At 51.8% G+C, this 21706-nt stretch overlaps 1 protein-coding gene across 1 annotated transcript in view; it reads left to right on the top strand.

Moving 5' to 3' along the window:
- The window catches only part of AHRR (aryl-hydrocarbon receptor repressor), a 101535-nt gene that overhangs the window by 34469 nt on the left and 45360 nt on the right, over nt 1-21706 (top strand). Inside the window, exon 4 of the mRNA XM_030927076.1 lies at nt 16668-16774. Within this exon, the coding sequence (XP_030782936.1) occupies nt 16668-16774 (107 nt within the window). The remainder of the gene's footprint in view (nt 1-16667; nt 16775-21706) is intronic.

Here is a 21706-nt window from a genome sequence, read left to right as displayed (position 1 = left end):
TCACCAGAGCCAAATTAGCTGCACCCTGATGACAGGCTTTTAGCTCCAGAACTGTGGAAAACCAATTCCTCTTGTTTAAGTCCCCAGGCGGGTGGCATTTTATTATAAGCAGCCCAAGCAGAGAAGTGGGGTGCCCTGCGTTACATACCACATACCTAAGAATGTGGAAGTGACTTGCAGCTGGCTGATGGGTGGAGGCTGGAGGAGTTTTGAGGTGTGTGCTAGAAAGAGCCCTGATGGCCGTGAAGCAGTTGTTGGTAGAACTATGGGTGTTAAAGGCGTTGTTGGTGAGGGCTCAGAGAGAAGAGCATTGTAGGGAGAGCTGTGGTCGTAGAGAACACACGTACCCCACGAACAGAACACTGATAGAAAGGTGAGCATTAAAGCCGATTCTGGTGAGGAACGTGCCTGTGGAATTCGAGGAAAGTGATTCTTGTTATAAAGTGGCAAGTACTTGGCTGGACTGAGTTCTAGCATTTCGTGGAAAGTGGAACTTGCAAGTGATGAAATAGGATGTTTTGCTGGTGAGATTTCTAAGCAAAGTGTTGAAATCCTTGCTTCTCCTTACTGCTTATAGTGAAACGTCAGAGGAGAGAGATACATTGAAGGAATTGCCAAAAGAAAAGGAACCAGAGCTTGAAGATTTGGAAAATTATCAGCCTATTCACATTGCAAAAAATGAGAAAGTGGGCCGGGCACAGTGGCTCACACCTGTAATACCAGCACTTTGGGAGGCCGAGGCGGGTGGATCACAAGGTCAGGAGTTCAAGACCAGTCTGGCCAAGATGGTGAAACCCCGTCTGTACTAAAAATATAAAAATTAGCCGGGCATGGTGGCGGGCACCTGTAATCACAGCTACTTGGAAGGCTGAGGCAGAGAATTGCTTGAACCCGGCGGGCAGAGGTTGCAGTGAGCCGAGATCTTGCCACTGCACTCCAGCCTGGGTGACAGAGCAAGACTCTGTCTCAAAAAAAAAAAGAGAAAGTGTCTGGACAGACTTGCATGCAGTGGAACAACCATTTGATGGGGAGACTGGGTGTGAGCCAGGAGCCCAACCAGGAAGCCTCCTCAGCAGAGGCCAGGAGTGGGGATGGGACCAGGCCCACAGAGACACTGTCTGTCAGCTTGGCCTAAGGAGAACAGGAGGTAGTGCTCTCCAGCGGCTGGCATGCTTCATCCTTCCAGAAAGGGGAGAGTGTGCCTGGGGGTGATTCAGAGGTAATTGGGTACCTCTTCCACCACAGGCACAGGGCAGGGCTGTCTCCTCCTGGGTTTCGGAGGGTGGGGCCGCTGAGAGCTGGGAAAGAGGCTGGGCCTCTGGGCAGAGCATGGAGCCGAAGAGGATTGTCCCCAGGCTTCCAGGTCTCAGGGGCTTTGTCTTGCTAGATGTGTGACTTGCTTGGGACCCGTCTCCCCTCTCTTCCTTCTGTGACCTGCCTTTTGCAATGGGGAGTTCCATCCCATGCCTGTTCACCGTTGTATTTTAGAAGATCATGGCTTGCCTGGCTTCGCAGCTTCTTAGCTGGAGAGCAGGTCTGCTTTAGGAGAAATTGTACCTTAAGTCTTACCCATTTCTGATTTAGACGGTAGTTAAATGAAACTTTGGCTTAGACTTTAGAGTTGATGCTGGAATGGGTTAAGACTTTTGGGGCTGTTGGGATGGAATTAATGTATTTTGCATGTGAGGACATAAATTTTGGAGGCTAGGATTGAATGTTATAAACTGAATGTTTGTGTCCCCTAAAACTCATATGTTGAAGCCTTAGCCTCTGGTTTAGTTGTATTTGGAGAAGGGGTCTCTAAGGAAGTTAAGTTTAAGATTAAATGTAGTCATAAGGGCAGAGCTCTGATCTGATGGGATTAGCACACATATAAGGAGAGACATCGGAGGGCTCACGCTGTCCACAAGCACAGCAGGAAGTTCATGTGAAGATGCAGCAAGAAGGTGGCTGTCTACAAGCCCAGAAGAGAGCCCTCACCAGAAACTGAATGTGGTGGCACCTTGATCATGGGCTTCTAGCTTCCAGAACTGCAAAAAAACAACTTTCTGATGTTTAAATCATTTTGTCACGGCAGCCCTAGAGGCTAAGGCAAGCCCCCATGGCAGAGCCACAGGTCTGAGACTCGATTTTTCTCATCCTGCGGCAGGCATGAGCACATGTGGGTCATGTGCCTTCCAGCTCTCCAGGCTGTGCTCCAACCCTTTCTCTCGCCCCCTTCCTCTCTGTCACTGGTGCCTTCTGGAAGATGGCTTCCCCTTGGGGAGCATTTCCTGCAAAGACTCACAAGTTTAAAATAACTTAGGGTATTTCTCTGTACTTGAGAGCCAGGAGAGGATGAGAGCTGGTCCTGCCCTGATGTTATGAGGCCACTCCTGCCTCAGACCCTGAGGCCCTCAGGAATGGTTTCCCCAGCACTGTTGTAGTTGTATGGCAAGATCACTCTGATGATTTTAGGAGCTGATTTTACTTTTCCTACCTCTTTTAACTGCTTCCAAAAGATGAATCTGGCCAAGAAGAGCAGGGGCTCATTCACTCATTTACTCACTCATTCCTGGTGCTTGAGTTTATTCCTGAAGGAAGCTGGCCAAGGGTTGAGAGAAAACAACTTTGATTTTTCTCATGTCTGCCCAGCAAACCTCCTTTGTGGACTGATTCTCCTTCTGTGCCTGGAAGAAACCCGGGATAATCCCAGGACTTTTCTGGTCCCTTCTAGGTAATTCAGTGTCTTCCACTAATGTGGCCCCAAGCAGGCTGGGCTTGTTGATTAGTATAGGTCCAGCAAAACAGTTAAAACTCTACTTGTCTTCCGCATGTGAACCTCTTCCCAACCTCATCTGGTGCTGTGGCAGGTGGGAGGCTGGGTGTCAGGCTGGCTGCCGCCCCCTGGGTCCTCCCCCACTGGTAACTATGGCTTCCAAACCTCGGTGAGAGGAGCAAGAGGGATAAAAGGTAAGGACAGGAGAGGTTCTGTATGGCTGGCATGGCAGAGAGCTGGCACATGAGGCTGGCAGGGAATCAGGGAATCCAGGGGGCTCTGGGGGCATTCTCATGGTCTCCTGAGTGACCACCATACCCTGGGGTGTCTCTGCCACAATTGGCCAACTCAGGCGGTGCATCCTCTCCAGCTGGTCCCTTACAGTCACTTCCTTAGCCCCAGGTGGCCGTGGTATCTCTAGCCTCTTACCAAGGTCTGCCCTCACATCTCCAGGAACCCTTCTGGGCAGGATTTAAGGCATCCCAGGCCAGTGTTCAGGCAGTACGACCCCATCTGGTCCACAGGAAATGTGCACCTTTGATCCACTGGGTTAGCGTTAATTTCTACATGCAGCCCAGTTGCCTACTGGGAGCTCCAGGACTCTCCTTTTGCCCTTTGCATTTCTTGAGTGTAAGAGGGACACTGGGTCTCAGTGCCCCCCACCAGCCTCAGGAGGCTCACAGTAGGCGCTTGCAGGCCTCGTGAAACCCCTCTTGGAATGAAGTGAGGAGGAAGTTGCCCATCCCTCTCGTGGTGCAGGTGGGGTGGGGACAGACTGAGAGTGCAACCCCCCTCTCCCAAGGAAGCCCTCCTGTCAAACTTGAACTTCTCTCATCTTCAACATCTCCTCTACCTAGGTCACCCAGAATTTTACTTGGGAACAACTGGCACTTCTTGTCCTGGGGCCTCAGCTAAAATTCAGACTGGAAAAGTTCCATATTAACATCCTGTTCCAATGCAAGTAAAAAAAGAGCTGCTATGGTCTTTGCTTCCTGGTATTTAGAGTCTAGTGGGAGCATATTGACTACTTAACACAGTCTCTTCCATTTTCAATATGTAACTGAGGCATCCTTCTACTGATAACAGCCAAAACTTCAAGATAAAATATTTTAAGCCTTTAAAAATACATTTATGGGCTGGTAGTAAATTAAGGAATACTCAGAGACAAAAACTAAGTGAAGCTGAGAACCCAGAGATAACTTTATTAAAGGACATTATTAAAGATATACTTCACGCAGCAGGAAGAGAATTCCAGGTGGAAGATTTGAGACGCAAGGGGGAATGAAGAACAAGATGACTATATGGGTAAATCAAATCAAATCAAACACATTGTGTAAAATAATAATGGTGATATAAGAATTTTAAAAAGATAAGTATATAGTCATAATATCATACAAATTTGAAGAGGATGATGAGTTAAAAAGTTCTAAGATTCTTTTTTTCCTTTGAGACGGAGTCTTGCTCTGTCGCCCAGGCTGGAGCGCAGGGGCCGGATCTCAGCTCACTGCAAGCTCCGCCTCCCGGGTTCACGCCATTCTCCTGCCTCAGCCTCCTGAGTAGCTGGGACTACAGGCGCCGCCACCTCGCCCGGCTAGTTTTTTGTATTTTTAGTAGAGACGGGGTTTCACCGTGTTCGCCAGGATGGTCTCGATCTCCTGACCTCGTGATCCGCCCGTCTCGGCCTCCCAAAGTGCTGGGATTACAGGCTTGAGCCACCACGCCCGGCCGAGATTCTTGTATTAACTTTGGAGGATGGTTATCTAATTTATAATAAAATTTTCAGGATAATCAACTGTAGAAATGGGGTTGAAATTTCAAACTAATGGAAAGAAAAAAGAGTGAGAAAATGTAATCAGTCAAAAGGAAAAGACTAGGAAGGGAAGGGAGAAAAGAAACACAAAAGAGGTGGAACAAAAGTCCAAATATATCAGTAACTACAATAAATGTAAATAGAATAAACAAACATAACAATTAAGAGATAAAGATTATTAAAGTGGATTTACTATATGCTGTTTACAGAAAACACATCTACACTCTCAGGCACAGAAAGGATGAAAGTAAAAGGATGGGAAAGGGTATACTGGGGAAATATAAACTGAAGAAAATACGATGAATCTATATTAATGTAAAAAAATTGATTTTGGGGTAAAAAGCACCACTGGAGATGGAGAAAATCAATACATAATGATTAATCAATTCATTTCATCAAGCAGATAATATAATTTTGCATTTTTATGCTTTCCATAACATAATTTCAAAATCTATAAAGTAAATATTGACAGAACTATAAGGAAGAATATATAAATTCATCATCAGAGAAAAATATTTTAAATACTGTAACTCAGGATTTTATAGAAGAAGTAAATAAAAGCCAGTAAAGGTTATAGAACATTTGAACAACGCAAAGGAAAAAAAAAGGTTAATTTAGTGGACATACATAAATCAGTATACCCCCAGACTACAGAACTCATGTATTTTCAAAGCCCACATGGAACTGGTAAATACATGGAAACCTTATTGGCCAATAAAGCAAGTCTCAGTAAATTTCAAAAGATAAAATATTGAAGAATAATGAGGTGGGAACTCAATGCAAATAAATTAGAAATCTTTAATAACAAGATAACTTGAAAACCCTTACATTTGGAAATAAATAAACACACTTGTAAATAACACATAGGTCAAAGAAGAAAACATGATGCAATTTAGAAATATTTAAAATGTGTGGGATGTAGCCAAAGCAACACTTAGGAATAAATAATCTTAAGTGTTTATGTATAAAAGAAGAAAGGCTAAATATTAATGAGCTAAGCATCCAATTAAGTAGTTCTGATAAATAACAGTAAAATAAAAAGAGAGTCAAATAAGGAAAATAATAGAAGATATTGATGAAATAGAAAAGAAACATACAATAGAGTTCTTTTAAAATGATAAACTTTACAAAGATCTGGGAAACTGATCAAGGAAAAAATAATAAGCAATATTAGGAATATAAAGAGAAGCTCTTATGAACAAATTAATGCCAATAAATTTGAAGTTTGAAAACATAAATGAAAATATTCCTAGAAAATATAACTTATTAAAACTGACTCAAGAAGAAATAGAAAACCTGAATGTCAGAGGACCATTAAAGAAATTGATTTAGTTGTTTAAAGTCTTTGCACAGAGAAAGTCTAGGCTCAGATAGCTTTAAAGCAATTTCTACCAAATAGTAAAGAAAATATAGTTCCATTCTATCGAATCCTGTGATGTTGAATTGGAATTGGAGGTATTGGTGTGAACTCATGGCTTTCAATATATAAAGAGAGACATGAATATGTATGTAAAATGTGTGTACACTCACCCCCCCATCTCCCCCCACCACTGTCACCTGAGAGGGCCTCGGAACAGTGACATCCCAGCAGCAGCAATCACGCTTAACATTCAGATGTTGGTTTCTAAATGCTTCTTGCCATTAAAAGGAACTAGGGCTTTTGGGGGCTCTTTCAAGAGCTGGAGCAGACAAAGTACAAGGTACTTTATACTTATCTCAGGCCAGAAAGCAAGGCAGTGGTCACCAGCGATGAAGACATGTCACGGGACGCAGAAGCCATCTTGAAGGGGCTCCCACTGGCCATGTCTGGGACAATTTAAGCATTAAAATGAATAATGATAGTAATGGGCTATAACCCAGTGAATAAAATACGATTTTATAGGGTCACACTTACATAAATGAATGAATAAATAAGTAAATGAGTTTTTCCTCACAACAGGCTCATTAATTACTATAAGAAGAGAGATGACTATAGAAAGAAGAGGTGAATTGCAAATCAAATTTGGTAACCACTACAGTCATAATTCAGGCAAGAAATAGCAATTACTGCTAAAATTGGTGGTGAAAATGGGGTGAGACAGAATTTTTGTAGTCTTGAACAAAATATTTATTAATTATGAAGCAGAAAAGGCCAGGATTCACTGTCCTAAGTGATTGATCTGACCCTGCCAATAGTGGAATGAGCTGACATTGTGCACCACGCAACAGGATGCATGAGTGGAGCACGGCATTAATGGAGTAAGCCGGCATTGTGCACCATGCAACAGGATGAGTGAGTGGAGCATGGCATTGCTTTGCTGATACTCCGGCTGGAGGTGCATAACTTCAGTCAAATCACGAGGAAACACCAGACAGACCCAAACTGAAGGGCAGTCTGCAAAATAACTCACCTGTAATCTCCAAAAAACCCGGCACGCCATGAAAGCCAAGGACATACTGGAAGGGATGGAGAGGTGGCAGGGACTAAGGCAGCATGGCGATGGCTGCTGCCGTGGTCCAGCACCACCTTGGCTAAAAGGATGTTATTGGGACACTAGTGAAGCTCATCGGTAGACAAGGGGTATCTGGGTGCTTTATATTATTCTTACAGCTTTTCTGTAAGTTCGATACTGTCTGAAAGCATAAACAGGAGGAACACGGAAAACTAAAATGGAGAAGTTCCAGGGTGTTTACATGAGCTCTGAAGTGAGTCCTTGGGGGGGCGCAGCAGAGCCCCGGCCACTCCCACCCGGGAGTCGCTGGGGGGAAGAGCAAGTGCCCAGGGAGGCGGGGGAGAACGGGAGGTCGTGGGCATGCGGTGGGCCCTCAGCATAGCCGGATGTGGGACAGCATCGTATGCATTTGAGGTCACAGGCACGCGATGGGCCCTTAGCATAGCCAGATGTGGGACTGCATGGTGTGTGTTTGTATGTTTGTGAGGCAAGTCACGTCTTTTAGGAGCACTTGTCATGTTGGGCAGCTGGGCCTTTTGCAAAGAGAAATGTAAGAATAACCAACACCTTCCTCAGCACCCATCACGACCACCCTGCCCCATAGACACGGGTCTGAGCCGCAGTGCATGGTCAAGGGCACAGAGGAGTGGGCAGCACTGGCCGTGGGGACTGGAGAAGCCAGCCTGGTGGGGCTTGAATATGGCACGGCCAGGCAGCGATGCTATGTGGGCCTTGCTGGGGGCAGCATCCGAGGCTCGGCGCACCTGTAGCTTTTGAAGGCCATGCCCTCCTTCTGGGTCTCTTGTCTTCACCCCTCAGGAGGTCTTCCCCGGCCTCATTTTTAACATCACAGCCTCTGCCCCTCTGACCTGACACTGCTCCCTCTGCTGCTTGTTCTCTCTTAGTGCTTAACTCGTGTGTTGCTGGGCTCTGTTCCCCTCCTTCTCTGTTGTATGCCCAGGACAGGGGTTGGCAGTGGCAGATCCCGAAGACGTGGATGACCACACGGGTGAACGAAGGCCCATGTCCTTCAGAAGGCCCCAGGCATTGGACACCAAAGGCCCTGAGACGTACTCAGTTCGGTCTGCATCTGTTGATGGTAAATATTGCAGGACTGATGGCCACTGACTGCCTGTAGTGATGTGTGAGGACCGTGAAGGCAATGGTGATTCACAGGCAGGTCAGTCCCATGTAGGTGTTAGTTGTAAATTCATAGTTACATAACTTAATAAATTTACTTACAAATTCATTATTTATAAACAAATCAGAGACTCTGACAGCTGAGCTGGCACTCCTCGTTGATGTGAAAGTTGACAAGCGAGGCAGCATCCATACTTGTGGGTAGACGGCAGAGGACTCAGTGAGGGTTCGTCGCCCTCTTCCGCGGTAGGAGAGGCCGGCGGGGCTCCTCATGAAGGCTCCCTGGGCGTGCACCACGGCACTGTATTCTGCCTGAGGGCGTGGGCCAGGCACTCTCCGGCTGCGGCCGCATGGGGTTAGTGGCCTGCAGTGTTGCCTGCTCACTCATCTGTACACCTGTGCACTGCACACTGATTGACTGAATATTTGATTGTTAAACAGCACCAGCAGTTTTTTGGGTTTTGTTTTACAAAATGTTTCTTGAACCCTTGGCTTGTCCCTGCTGTGCTTTTCTTTGATATGTTGAAATGCAACAAGAATGCCCAAATAGTTTGCTTATGCCAGATGTTTCGCATCATGAAGAGAATATGGATTTGCAATGTGTGCAAGTATTCTTTTTTCCCCAAAAAGCTATTTTTGGTTGCATCTTCCACGATAACATGGGGTTCCAAGGCCAGGGTGTGTTTCCTCTGCAGGACGAGCGTGTGACTCTGGTGACCGCAGAGCCCCCCCGAGGCCCACGGGTTCTGTGATCTCAGAAAGTGGTTAGAGGCGCATTCTCTTGACCAGAGAAACGCGTGGGCACTGCCAGCTGCAGCCTCCCCAGTCTCCGCTGGCTCAGAGGAAATGCATTTTTTTGTGGTTCATTTTGCGCTGTAAGAAGTGTGAAATCTCTAAAGCTCTCTGGTGCTTTCTGAAAAATCTGGAAATTCTTGCTATAGGAAATTCAACAACTTGATGCAGTATATGTCTTAGGGGTGCCCCCAGTTTTATAAATATCGTGTCTGTGTGAAATGAGTGTGTTTATTTATACTCCTGATGCTTTTTCTTGCTGAGGGGAATTTGGGCCTTTGAAGGGCATTTTTAACCCCCTCTGCCCCACAAGTTGTCACTAAGGATTTTGGAAGGACACTCGCCCACCCAGCACTCACTTGCTGGAACCCCTTCTCACGTGCTGCTTCTCTCTGCCCTCAGTGAGCACCTCGAATGCATTCCCTCACACTCCGTTAAATATACACCCACCCATGTGTCAAAAGCAGCAAGGCACAATCATCCGCTTCTCACACTCTTCCTCACACCCTCTCTCTTCCTGGGCATTCTGTCTTAACCCCCCAGCCTGGTGCATGCTGTTTTCTGGGATGCCTGAGGGCTCTCCGGGACCCTCACAGTCCTGGTTCCCTCCCGCCCACAGCCTGACGGGGCAGCTTTGTCCCACAGGGTGGACTTGCCTGCTTTGCAAGACTGGGGCGCATGCTCCTTGCAGGTGAATAGACCCACATCTAGGCAAGCATACAGCACAGCCCGACTCAGGAGCTGAGGCCTCCCACTGCACGAGCCTGGGCCCCCTGGCTCCCTGGGCTCCCTCTGTGGGCACTTGCTTTGCTCTGAGTGTTTGTCACCTGCCTGAGTGCTCCTGATGCCTCCTGGGCCACTGGGGAGAGCTGTGCTTGTCCCAGGCTCTGGCACAGAGTGTCCGTCCCAAGTGTTTCCTCTAAACCTTTCTTGTACAGAAGCTGGGACAGAATTTTGTGCATCCCAGTGCAGAACACACCTGTTCAGAAAGTAACTGGGTGGTACAAATACAATTTGTAGCCATCAAGAATCGCTAAATGACATTTTCTTCCAGAATGTACATATTACATTTCATCTTCAAAAGGCCAAACGGTTTTGTCATCCAGTTCTTGAGAAGTGAAGGAAGGGAGAGTTTGAATATTTGAAAGCCTTGAGGCTGTGGTCCCCTCATTTGACGTAAAACTTGCAAAGGCATTTGTAGAAACGGTTGGGGTGTGGGAGCAGGGGTCAGAGGTGCCCTCCTGGGAATGTCTTGGCTCTGAGAGCACTGCCCTGTCCTCCCGGGGCCTCGCTGGTGCCCCGTCCTCCTGGGTCCTCACTGGTGCCCCGTCCTCCTGGGCCCTCGCTGGAAGCCCTGCTCATTTACTTCCCTTGTTACGGTTGTGCTGCATTTCCTGGATCCACAGTCAGGTCAGGCAATTCTGGCGAAAGCAGGCGTCGGGGAAGCGTTGGGTGGACGTCCCAGGCTTCTCAGAGCATCCCATCCAACTCCTCCATCCAACTTCTGGATGGGAGAGTGTCTTAAGGGTCTTCAGGAGGGAGCCTGAGCTGGGAGCAGGGGCAAGTGAAATCAGGTTCAAGGGAAATTTTCATCAAGGTCATCCGCCACCCCCAGGACCCTCAGAGTCTCACAGTGGGTGTAGCCCCAGGCAGGTGAGTGTAGCCCCAGGCAGGTGGTGGTGCCCAGGGGACAGCCCCCAGGAAGGTGCAGGTGATGGGGGTGGGGTGGACAGCCCATGGGAAGGTGGGGGTGATGGGGGGACAGGCCATGGGAGGGTGGGGGTGATGGAGGGACAGGCCATGGGAAGGTGGGGGTGATGGGGGGACAGTCCATGGGAGGGTGGGGGTGATGGGGGGACAGTCCATGGGAAGGCACGGGTGATGGGGTTGGGGACAGGTCTTGGGAAGGCACGGGTGACAGTGTGGGGTGGAGGGGCAGCCCATGGGAAAGTGCAGGTGTCCGTGGGGGGAGGGGGACACGGAAAAGTACGGGTACATTCCCATCATGCTTGTCCGACCTCCCTGGGTGGCTGGAGGAGGAAGTGATCCAGAGGAGGCCTGCCTTGGAAGCACCAGAGCACAGAGGCTGGGCCTGGTGCGGAGCTCTCGGCTGACCTCAGGCCCGGCTTTGCGGGGCATGTCAGTTAGGGCTCTGCAGTAAAACACAACCGACCGGAGACAGATATGGGGAGGCTTATTATGAGCAGGTGGCTCAGACAACTACAAGCTGCAGACCCAGGAGAGCTGAGGTGTAGTTCAGTCCAAGCCCAGAGGCCTGAGGGCCACGGGTGCTGGTGTAAATTCCCGCCCGTGGCCGGAGAGGGGGAGATGGGCTAATCCAGCTCAAGCTGTGAGTCAGGAAAAAGGGGTGACTCCTCCTGTCTAGTTTCTCCAGCCCCCCCACGGACTGCCCAGCCACACTGGGGAGGACTGCTGGCTTCATCTAGCCCATGGATTCAAATAGGACCCCCATCTGGAAACACCTCCCAACACTGCAGGCAGGATTATTTAATCAGAGCACCTGGTGCTGCAGGTGGTTGACGTGTGACATCGGTCAGCACACTGGGCCTGTGTCCTCATTAGCTCGAGGGCCGGCTGTGACTGCCAACAGCAGCTGCCTGTCTGAGTCGGGGTTTCAGCCCAGCCCTGCTCTAGGCTTTCTGAGGGAGTCTCTGGGGCTCTGAAGTAATGGGCTAGCAGGTGGTGGGAATCCTGCGTCCCATTCCCTAGGCAGTTGCAGCAGGGGCTGGCAGGCTGCCTCATGCATGAGTAAGCCCTTGTGTGTCCCACAGTAGGACGGAGCATCTGGGCCCACCTGTCCTGGGCTGACCTGTCCTGGACTCACAGTCCAGAACTGTGGAACCGACTCCCGTGGTCACTGTTGAAGCCCTCTGTGGTGAAATGCTCCCAGGAGCTGCAGATTGCCAGGTAGCTTTACTTAGGACGATTCCCTAGAGGGAGTCCTAAACCGAGTCAGCCTGGGGGCCGCCTGCTCCTCTCTCCCTTACGCCCCTGTCTGTGGAGTTCTGTCCCTTCAAATGAGGATGCTTAGGGTCGATGTGCCTGTTAAGGACTGGGTGAAAACGATGGAGAAGAAAGGGATCCCGGGCCTTCCTCTCATTTGGCCGCTTTCACCACTCAGGCCCTGCTGAGGGCTCTGCGGAGAGGCAGGGCAGTCCTGCCACTAGGGACCTTCATGAAGCAGCCAGGTTCCTTACCACCTTCTCCAGCCCTCACAGGAAGGAAGCGGCAGGGTTTCTGCTGGTTGAGCTCCTCCTCCAGCCTTCCTGGATAGGAAGCAGTGGTGCTGCTCAGCACACAGCCCCTCAGGGCCTTCCCTCCTCCCCCAGGGCTGGGGTGGGCTGGAGGGGGGGCCACCCCTGCTGATCCGTCCTTTGGCTTCTGGGCCCAGCTCCTCTGACTGCACAGAGGGGATTGTGGAGCTGTGGGCTGGGGCCTCACGGAGGCGTGTCCTTCTTCCCAGTCAAGGTGCTGGGATCCTGACTGTCACCTGCCCCAAATCCAGCCTGGGCCCTGTCCACCCTGGGATCGGTCACAGGAAGCCTGAGAACCAGGTCCAGGCTGCGGTTTGGGTGAAGGACAAAGGGACGTCTCTGCCCGCTTTGCCTTTTCTGCTTCTTCTGTTTCTTCATCTCTCCTTCTTTTCAGCTCCCCTTGGGCCCAGCTCCCTATCCAGCACTGAAGACCTGAAATGGACCTTACTCAGCCCTGCACACAGCAGGAAAGTTCAGCCTCAGTCGCTGCACAGGGCTGGGGTGCGTGATCTCCAACAGCAGGGCTGACCTCCCGCCCTCCATCTGCACCGCCTCCCCCGCCCCTACCGGGGAATTGGCTTCAGGGGACTGGGAGCAATGTGGCTTCGTTTCTGGGCATGACAGCATCACCCAGACGCAGAGCTGGACCCGCCTTCTGGCTCCTTCTTCATCAGGGACAGTGGGTCAGACTGAGTCACAGGTCCAAGTGCCTGTGGTGGGGACCAGATGGGGTGGCCTTGGGTTCCCGGTGACACCTTGCTCTGAGTCTCCTCTGCATGATGAAACAGAGGGCCCTGAGCAGGACCCCATGGGAAGCCTGAGCCTAAGGGAGCCACTCTGCTCTAGCCCTTGCTGTGGGCACAGGGTCACCTGAGGCCTCAGTGCTGACTTCACATTCTCCTTATTCCAGATGAGCCTCTTCTTGGTTGCAGTGAACTCTGCAACCGTGGGCGGAGGGCTGGCAATGGCCCTGAGAATCTCTAACTTGGCTGAGGTTCTGCACGGTAGGCAGAGTGCTGGCAGGACAGAGGGTGCCCAGGCTACAGATCCGGGTTCAGGCCCAGCCGTGTGGCCTGTTCACCTCTGAGAAGGCGGCCCTGCCCAGCGGCCCTGGCCCTGCCCGCGCCGGCTCAGTCTCATCTGACACGCGGCCCTCCAGCTTCTCACTGCCCGCAGGGCGGGCCCTGGGAGTGGTCCTGGCAGGGCCCCTCTCTGCAGACCCTGCAGGACCAGCAGGCCGGGCGGTGGCTGGGAGGCAGAGGACAGGTTGGCCTTTGCGGTCTTGGGTGCACAGAGCTCCTCCCGCCCTGGCCCTGTGGCCCCCTCCTGCTGGCCCAGCTGTGCCTTGTGAGGGCCACGGTGATGGCCCATCCTTCTCACCAGCCCCCAGGAACGACACCGCTCTCCCAGCTCCCTTCCTCCCCAAGCCGTCACCACGGGCATCTGCGGTGGCGTGGGCTGGGGGGAGTCTCTCCCTACATCACAGAGAAGGAGACTGGGGCTGGAGAGGTGGGGGATGGGGGTTTCCTCCCTGGGCGGACCCTCAGGTGGGACCCCCAGGTGCAGGGAGGGCGGGGTGACCTGCGGAGGCCGCGGCCGGGTCCGCCCGCCTCGTGTGCACCTGGAGCGCCCGCGCGGACCCGGAGCCCCCTTCCCCGCCACGCGCCTGCCTCTCCCGGCGCTCCTGGGGCTCCTGGCGCCCTGCCCGGGCGGGCGGGGGCGGGAGCGCTGCTCGCACGCGAGGCCTGGCGGGGCCCCATCGCGTGACGGCGCCGGCGGCTGCGGGGGAAGTGGGGGGAAGTGGGGGGAAGTGGGCGGGCGCCCGCGGGGGGCACGCGATGCTGGGAGGGGCGCGCCCCCGCCCCCGCACCTAGGAGTTTCTCGGGGAAAAGGCTGGGGCTGCCGGTTTGCATTGCTGGTGGGGCGGGGTCGGCTCTGCTGCGGGAGCGACCCCTGCAATGGGGTTTGGCTGCACAGGCCGCCTGGGTGGTCGGAGTCTGTGCGCGGGTGACAGAGGCCTGCGCCCCCAGCCGCGCCGCCCCAGCCCCTGGACCTCGGGGGGAGCGCCCAGGGCCAGCACGGGGGTCTCGCGGGGCGACCCCAGCAGCGCCTGTGTGGGGCCGCTTCTGCCCGGGTCTCTCCCCGGGCTCGGGGTCATCAGCTGGGACATCCGGGGTGCCTCTTGCACTGGCGTCTCCTGGGTCTGCACTTGGGAGAAAGATCTTGATTTTCATTGTTAAACGCCTTCAGCTTTCTGAACATGCATGTTGTATGAACTGTGGAGTCTCTGGCTGAACCTGGAGGGCAGGAGGCTAAGATGCTGGGGTTTCCAGGTGGGAAGAGGCCGCCCCTACCCCAGGGATGCCCCCACCTCGGCGGACTGTTCATGCTTCCCCGGAATAGTCCTGCTTTGTGGCAGAAGAAAAGGGGCTTTTCTTGTTACATTTAGTGCAGTGAACAAAAACCCAGTTTTTACCAGCTATGGGAGTTCAGGGAGAAGTGAGGGCTCAGAGACCAGGGAAGGAGGGGGACAGAGAGACCAAGTCCCAAGGCCGCCCCATGCCACTGTCTCCTGGCTCCTGGCTGCCTCACCACCTCACTCAGGCCCTTGCCCCCGAAGGACACCTTAGCTTGTCAGCATCCTGCAGCTGGCACCTCAGATTCTGAATTAGTGGCTCCCAGCATGGTCTTTCTGGTGGAGGGTGGGGTGGTAGCCCAACGCAGCAGCCGGTTCCGGGGTCCTGGCCTGATGGGGAGCAGGTTAACCCAGCGTCTGAACTCCACCTGTGCTCACCACGGCCTGGGGACACCACAGACACTGGTCCTGGAGGCCCAGGGACTGCAGGGTGAGGAGGGCTCAGAGGAAAGTGTGAACCACTTTGACTAGCGGGTGGATGCCTTCATGGAAGTCCAGGAGGATTACCAGGAGCAGGAGACAGTGGCCCAGGATGAAGTTCAGGGCACAACATTTCAGAGCACTCTCAGGTGACACAATGCCACTGGGACTGGAGAGTGGAAGTCCAACCCACCCTGAGTGAGACATTAAGCTTTTATTCAAGTAGTTATTCTATTTCTTAAAATATCCACCAGCCATACGTCGTTTTGGGACTGTGATGGGCTACAAATAGACACACATACACTTTTCGATGAGGCTGTGCCCCTCAAACTTGATTTTCTGTCTGGTTCGGGCTCTTCCTGAGCAGTGGGGTGGAGGCAGCCAGGAGTCTAAGCCTGGCCCAGTGGGGAGTCAGGGTGGTGGAGGGGCTGCTTTGGAAGCGGCTGTGTCTCCCTAAGCCATGGAAGTGGGCGGATCTGGTGAAGAATGGCTGCCTGGGCTGTGCCACGCCGGGGACCAGCCTGCCCTTGAACAGGAGCCCTGGCACAGCATGCCCACCACGAAGGATGGCGTGCTGGCCTTTAGGTGCCATCTCAAGGTCAGAACCCGTGGCAAGGTCGCATCTTCCTGAGCAGATACCACCTGGGGCTTCAGCTGAGGATCCGGGAGACATGGGAGCGGCAGGTGCCCCCTGGTCTCGCTGGGGTGTGCTTTGGTCCACGCACTGGGGCCAGCTGCTTGCCGGGACACCCTTGCCCCTCAGTCCTCTCAGAAGCTGGGGAAGGGCATCCCTCCTGTGTCTCCAGAGGACACTGAGTGGGCAGTGGGCACCTGCACTGGGTTCAGAACTCAGCCCTCAGCCAGCTGGGAGGTGAACATGTCATCTGTCCCCTTCTGCACCCGAAAATGGAGAATGCACCATCCTCAAGAGTGGGGGTGTCCTTGGGGGCTGTATGCAGTCACCAGGAAGGGGGTGGGACTGGTGGCTGTCCTGGACCTGCCTTTTCCTGCCCTACAGTGCTCTGCAGCCCCTGGGGGCGTGGGGCCTGGTCTGCTCCTCAGGGAGGGGGCTGTGGGGTTCCAGGAGGGAGAGGTGATGCGGGTGTGCAGGGCACAGAAGAACCGCGTGGATGCAGGGGGCCTCGGCCCAGCCCTTAAAGGGGTGCAGCCCAACAGTGCCGTGGGTCTCATGGGGCTGCAGGGACCCCCTGGGTGGCTTCAGGGGGATCTAGCAGGAAGCTGGACTTTGTCCCAAGACTGGGTGTGGAGTCTGGGGGGTTAGGCAGGAGGGGACAGAGAGCAGTTTCTGCGGAACAGAGTGGGGATGGGGGCGTCCTCAGGTCATTCTCTGCCTCCATGTCCTGGTGTCCCCTGCCCCTCCTGGCTGACCTGGGACCTGTGTATTGGCTCCTCCTGGTCCACCTTGGACCCTCAGGACTGTGCTGTGGAATGCTGCGTGGCCTGCTGAATGCTGCGTGGCCTGCAGAGGGGTCAGTGCAGCCCAGGTCAGCTGTCAGGCAAGAACTGTGGGGTGAACGTGGGGAAACACAAGAAAGACGTAAATGAAGAAGAGTGGCCAGGCCGGGGGTTGGGGGTGCCTAACGTGTCTGTTCTTCTCTGACAGTCGTGCAGGAGCAGAGCTCACGGCAGCCGGCGGCCGGTGCCCCCTCGCCCAGAGACAGTCGTCCTCTTGCAGGGTCTGCCGTGCTGGAGGGAAGGCTGCTGCTGGAGGTGAGTGCCACCCTTGGTACCTCAAACGCTTGACACTTGGTACTCTGTGTCACGCATGTTCAGACCCTCAGCCAGGAGGCCCTTACGTTGTGATCTTTATAACTATCAGGACAAGTAGGCTCCAAAATGGGTTGAAGGGTGTCCCTGGGTTGGAGTCAGCCTCGGGTGTGAGCCTCGTGGGCTGGGACAGGGAAGGCAGCCGGAGAGCTCTCGGCCCTGTGTGCTGCGTCAGAAAATCATCCTCATTCTGCACCGTCTGCTTTTGCTTGTCAATGAGATAACCTTGTACAAAATTAAGCCTTTTTTCCCCCTAAAATGAAGGATATGGTAAAGTCTGCATTAGGCTTCCCTGGTGCGGTTTCAATCTCGGGGTGGCCTGTGTGACACCCTGGAAGCTCTGGGCCTGGGCAGGAAGCTCCGTGATGAGGGGCTTTTCACCCCATCTCCCCCATCCCCCCGACTCTGAAGTGCTGGGTTTTCCTTTGCTGTGACGCGGGGACTGTTACTCCTCTGGGAGGGGAGACTGTGGACCATTTTCCTAAACAACATAAGATGGTGGCGTGGAGCCTTCAGGGTGAATCCATTCGCCGTTTTGAAGATAAAGGGGGTTGCTGCCTCCACCAGTGGCTGGAGAGACATAGGCCCTGGGTGGTCCCAGGATGGGGCTGGGTGGGCTTGCAGGGAGGAGGTGGGGACAACATGGCACTTCCTGGGTAACAGGGTGGGCTCCAGCCAGAACTCGGGACCCCTGGGTGGGCAGGAGGGCACCAGCCAACCCGCTCCAGATGAGGGTACTGGGTCCGGGATGGCAGGCTGCCCCACAGCCAGCAGCCTCTGGTCTCCCGCGGAGCTCTGCACCCCGGTGCGTGGGAGAGGCTGCTCGACCCCCGCCACAGATCCTCCTGTGTGTCTCCAGGTGAGTTCACAACCCCCAGCTCGCTCTGCCCCACCCTGCTAGTGAATGGGTCCTAGCTCCTGGGGCCTGGGAAGCCTGGAGCCTAGGGGAGGGAGACCTGGGCCTGGTTCCCTGCTGCTGGACTTCCCGTCCTGCTCCCAGCAGCGTGGGATATTTTGGAGCTATCCTCAGGGCGGCCTCTCCAAGAAGGCTTTGGAAGAGGCACGGAGGGTCGGGGTCAGGGTCTGCTCCTGGGTCTCCGCCCGTCTGCTCCTGGCACTGTGGCCCTCCTGCTGCCCGGCCTGACTCCCCTGCCTGGCCAGAGCGCTGGTCACACTCACTCTGTTTCGGGGGAGGTTGAGTAGTTCCTGAAGTCTCAGTCCACCGCATCTGGTTCATGTCCTCTGGCCCACAGAAGTTTCTGGAAGTTTTCTTAGATTGCATCTGGCAGGTTATACGGCGAGGGTTCCTCACTGCATTGCTAGGGCAGTGAAAGGGATTATATGCTCTTTTTGAAGCTTAAAAGCATTCAAACAGGGCAAAATAAGCAAAGCAAGCAACAACAACAGCAAATCCCAGCTTTTAATTCTAATCTTCAATCTCTTCACAATAAACTGAAAAAAGGGGACGTTTATGGCAGGGCACCCTAAATCCATAAACAACCTTGAGCCGGCACAGGCTTCAGAGTGCCTGTGGCCATGATCTGTTGATTTAAGATGAGGAAGTTAAGGATTGGAGCCGCCAGGTGCCCTTTGGGGCTGAGCTGGACCCAGCATTTCTATTTATTTATTTATTTATTTGAGATGCTCCACACGTTCAGAGAAACTTTAGTAATGATTTAGAAATGACTCCTGAGAGTGTAGTCTGGACCCGGCATTTCTTTGTCCTGAGTTCACTGGCTTGTCCTCCAAGCCCCCGCCTTCTCCAGGGAAGCCAAGACAGATGGGCCGCAGCCTGTGGCTTCCCCTGGTGCACATCTTGGTGCAGGTGCTAACAGTGGGAGGATGGAGGAATGGGGAGAGGTGGGAGACTGGCGAGGGAAACAAGGGGGAGGGATCCAAAGAGACGTGAGCACCCAGAACAGGCCCCGAAATCCCTGTACGATACGAGTCAGAGATTTTCATTCTATTTTTTAGGTGGGCTACAGGGCTATTGGGTTTAGCAGGACTCACTAGTGCCACGGATGTGGTCTGTCTCAGGCTAGGATGCTGTCACTGACAGCTTAACTTCAGCTAGAATTCAAGTGTATGGTTACTGCAGGGGACATTTTGTAACACTTATTTAAAAATTTACGTACACTAAAGTTCATTCTTTTCAGCATTCAGTGGGATGTGACTGCCACTGTCATGAAGATTCGGAGCCATCCCATCCCTAAACATTTCTCCTCTGCTGCTGTTTTCAGTCACAGCCCCTTGCCCCTGGCCACGGCTGATGTGTGCTCTGTCCCTGCAGCTCTCCCATGCCTTTCTGTGGATGTCCTGCACACGGAGTCACACGCATGGCCTTTGGAGGTCAGCTTCACTCAGCACAGTGCTGTTGAGATTTGCCCACGGTGCTGCGGGTCACCAGCTGGTTTCTTGTTATTGCTGCAGGTTAGGACTCGGGCTCATCCACGGTGCTGTGGGCCGCTGGTTTGCTTCTCGTTATTGATGAGGTATGGATCGACTCCATGTGTCATTCAACTTTTGAGGGATATTTGGGTTGTTTTTAGGTTTTGGTGTTTATGAATAGAGCTGCAGTAGACGTTCACATACAGGTGTTTCTGTGAGCGCAGGTCTCCGTTTCATGAATAGTAAGCATGTTTTTAACTCGTATCCCCCAGCAGTGAATGAGTGTTTCAGTTGCTCAGCATCTTTGGTTTTGCACTTGGTGTTACTTTTTTCAAAGCCATTTTAATACTGGAATCTTGTTAGGGCTTTAGTTTGGATTTCCCTGTGACTAACAATGCTGTGTATCTTTTCATGTGCTTATTTGCATCCATGTGTCCTCTTTGGTAAATGGTCTTTCAGATCTTTTGCACATTAAGAAAACCAGGTTATTTGCTTGTTTTCTATACAGTTTAGAGAGCTCTTTATATATTCTGGAAAAATGTCCTTTCTCGTATGTATGATTTATAAATATTTTCTCCTAGTCTGTGACTTGTCTTTTTATTCTCTTGACAGGATATTACAGCTAGTGAAAGTATTCCATTTTGATTAAGTTTAATTTATCAATTTCTCTTTTTGTAGATTGATTTTGTTGCCACATCTCATTACCTAACCTAAGGTTACAAAGATTTTTATGCTTTATTCTAAAGTTGTATAGTTTCATGTGTTACATTATGGTCTATGATCCACTTTTTGTAACTTTGGTATAAGATGTGTGAAGTAGGGGTCGAGATTTATTGTTTTTGCATGTGACTGTCCAGATGTCTCAGCACTATGTATTAGAAAGACTATCCTTTCCATACTGAACAGCCTTTATACCTTTGTGAAAAATCAATTGGCTGTATTTTTGTGGATCTGTTTCTGGACTCTGTATTCTGTTCTATGTATCTGTATTTTAAATCTTTCAGTAATGCCACATTATCTTACCTACTGTAGCTTTAAAATAAGTCTTGATATCAAATAGTGTGAATCTTTCAATTTTGTTCTTGCTCAGAATTGTTCTGGCTATTCTAGTTCCTTTGTTTTTCCATACAAATTTTAGAATTAGCTTATTGACTGATATTTACAAAAAATCCCTGCTGGGATTTTGAGATTGTGATAAATCAGTAAATCAATTTGGGGAGCATTGGCATTTGAACAATACTGACTCTCCCAATCCATGAACATGGTATGTGTCTCTATTTAGGTTTTCTTTAATTAAGTTCATCAGTGTTTTGTAGTTTTCAGCATACATATCCTGCATATTTATGTTAGAGTCATGTTTAAGTTTTATATTTTTGTTCTTATTGTAAATAAGACTTTTTAATTTCAATTTTTAGTTCATTCCTAGTGTATAGAAGTACAATTTATTTTTCTAGGTTGACTTTGTATCCTATGACCTTGCTAAACTCATTAGTAGTCCTTGGAACTTTTTAAAATAGATTCCATGGGATTTTTTAAAACATAGATTTTATTAGGAGTCTCCAGAAAGACAAAACCAATAGGTTATATGTGAGGGGCCTTATTAAAGGAATTGGCTTACAAGATCACAGAGACAGACAAGTTTCACAATAGGCTGTCTGCAAGCTGGAGAACCAGAGAAGCTGGTAGTGTGGCTCAGTCCAAGTCTGGAAGCCCCAGAACTAGAGAAGCTGATGATGCAGCCCTTAGTTCAAGGTCAAAGGCCTGAGAACCCCCAGGAGGCCAGTGGTGCAAGTCCTGGAGTCTAAGAGCTGAAGAGCCTGGATTCTGATGCCCAAGGGCAAGAGGAGAAAAAGGCATCATTCCCTGGAAGGGAGAGAAAGAGAGAACAGAAGGCAAATTCTCCTCTCCTTGTGCCTGTTTTTCCCAACTGGGCCTCCCTGGAGGGGAGCCCAGAGGTCCAGTGGGGTTGTGGGGTTGTCGAAGGCAAGGATGAGGGAGGGGGGCTAGCTGGGGCTGGACAGTGAGCCGAGGCTCCAGCAGACGCAGCTGAAGGAACAAACTTTAAGGGAAGAGGCTCTGAACCAGCAGCATCCACAGTGCATGAGTCCACATAAAGCCCTGAAAACCAGAGAGATCGCTGGGAAGTGGCACAGTGGCCACCGGTGCCTGAGTGACTTGGATCACGTTCTCAAAGTGAATCAACGACACCAGCATCAAGCCACATTCAACGTGAGGGAGCCACGTGTTGCGTAGCGGGAGTCCCCGCGTGTGCATGCAGGTGGACGTGCTTCAGAAGCTGCTGAACAGGCGAGGAGTCCTTAGCCACCCAGGCCCCCCATTCTGTGGAAGAGCTCGAGGGACTCTTCCTCAGCCCTGCAGAGGTGGCAGATGGGCAACCTGGACACCGAGCCTGGGCTCTTCCCCCAGACCAGCGTCAGAGCACTGGGCGGCTCCACCACAAGGCTTCTGGGGGGTCTGGCAGCCCAA

The sequence above is a fragment of the Rhinopithecus roxellana genome, chromosome 3, assembly GCF_007565055.1.
Source record: "Rhinopithecus roxellana isolate Shanxi Qingling chromosome 3, ASM756505v1, whole genome shotgun sequence".
Classification (NCBI taxonomy): domain Eukaryota; kingdom Metazoa; phylum Chordata; class Mammalia; order Primates; family Cercopithecidae; genus Rhinopithecus; species Rhinopithecus roxellana.
The sequence above is the reverse complement of the archived record's forward strand: the minus strand, read 5'-3'. Positions and strand labels throughout refer to the sequence as shown.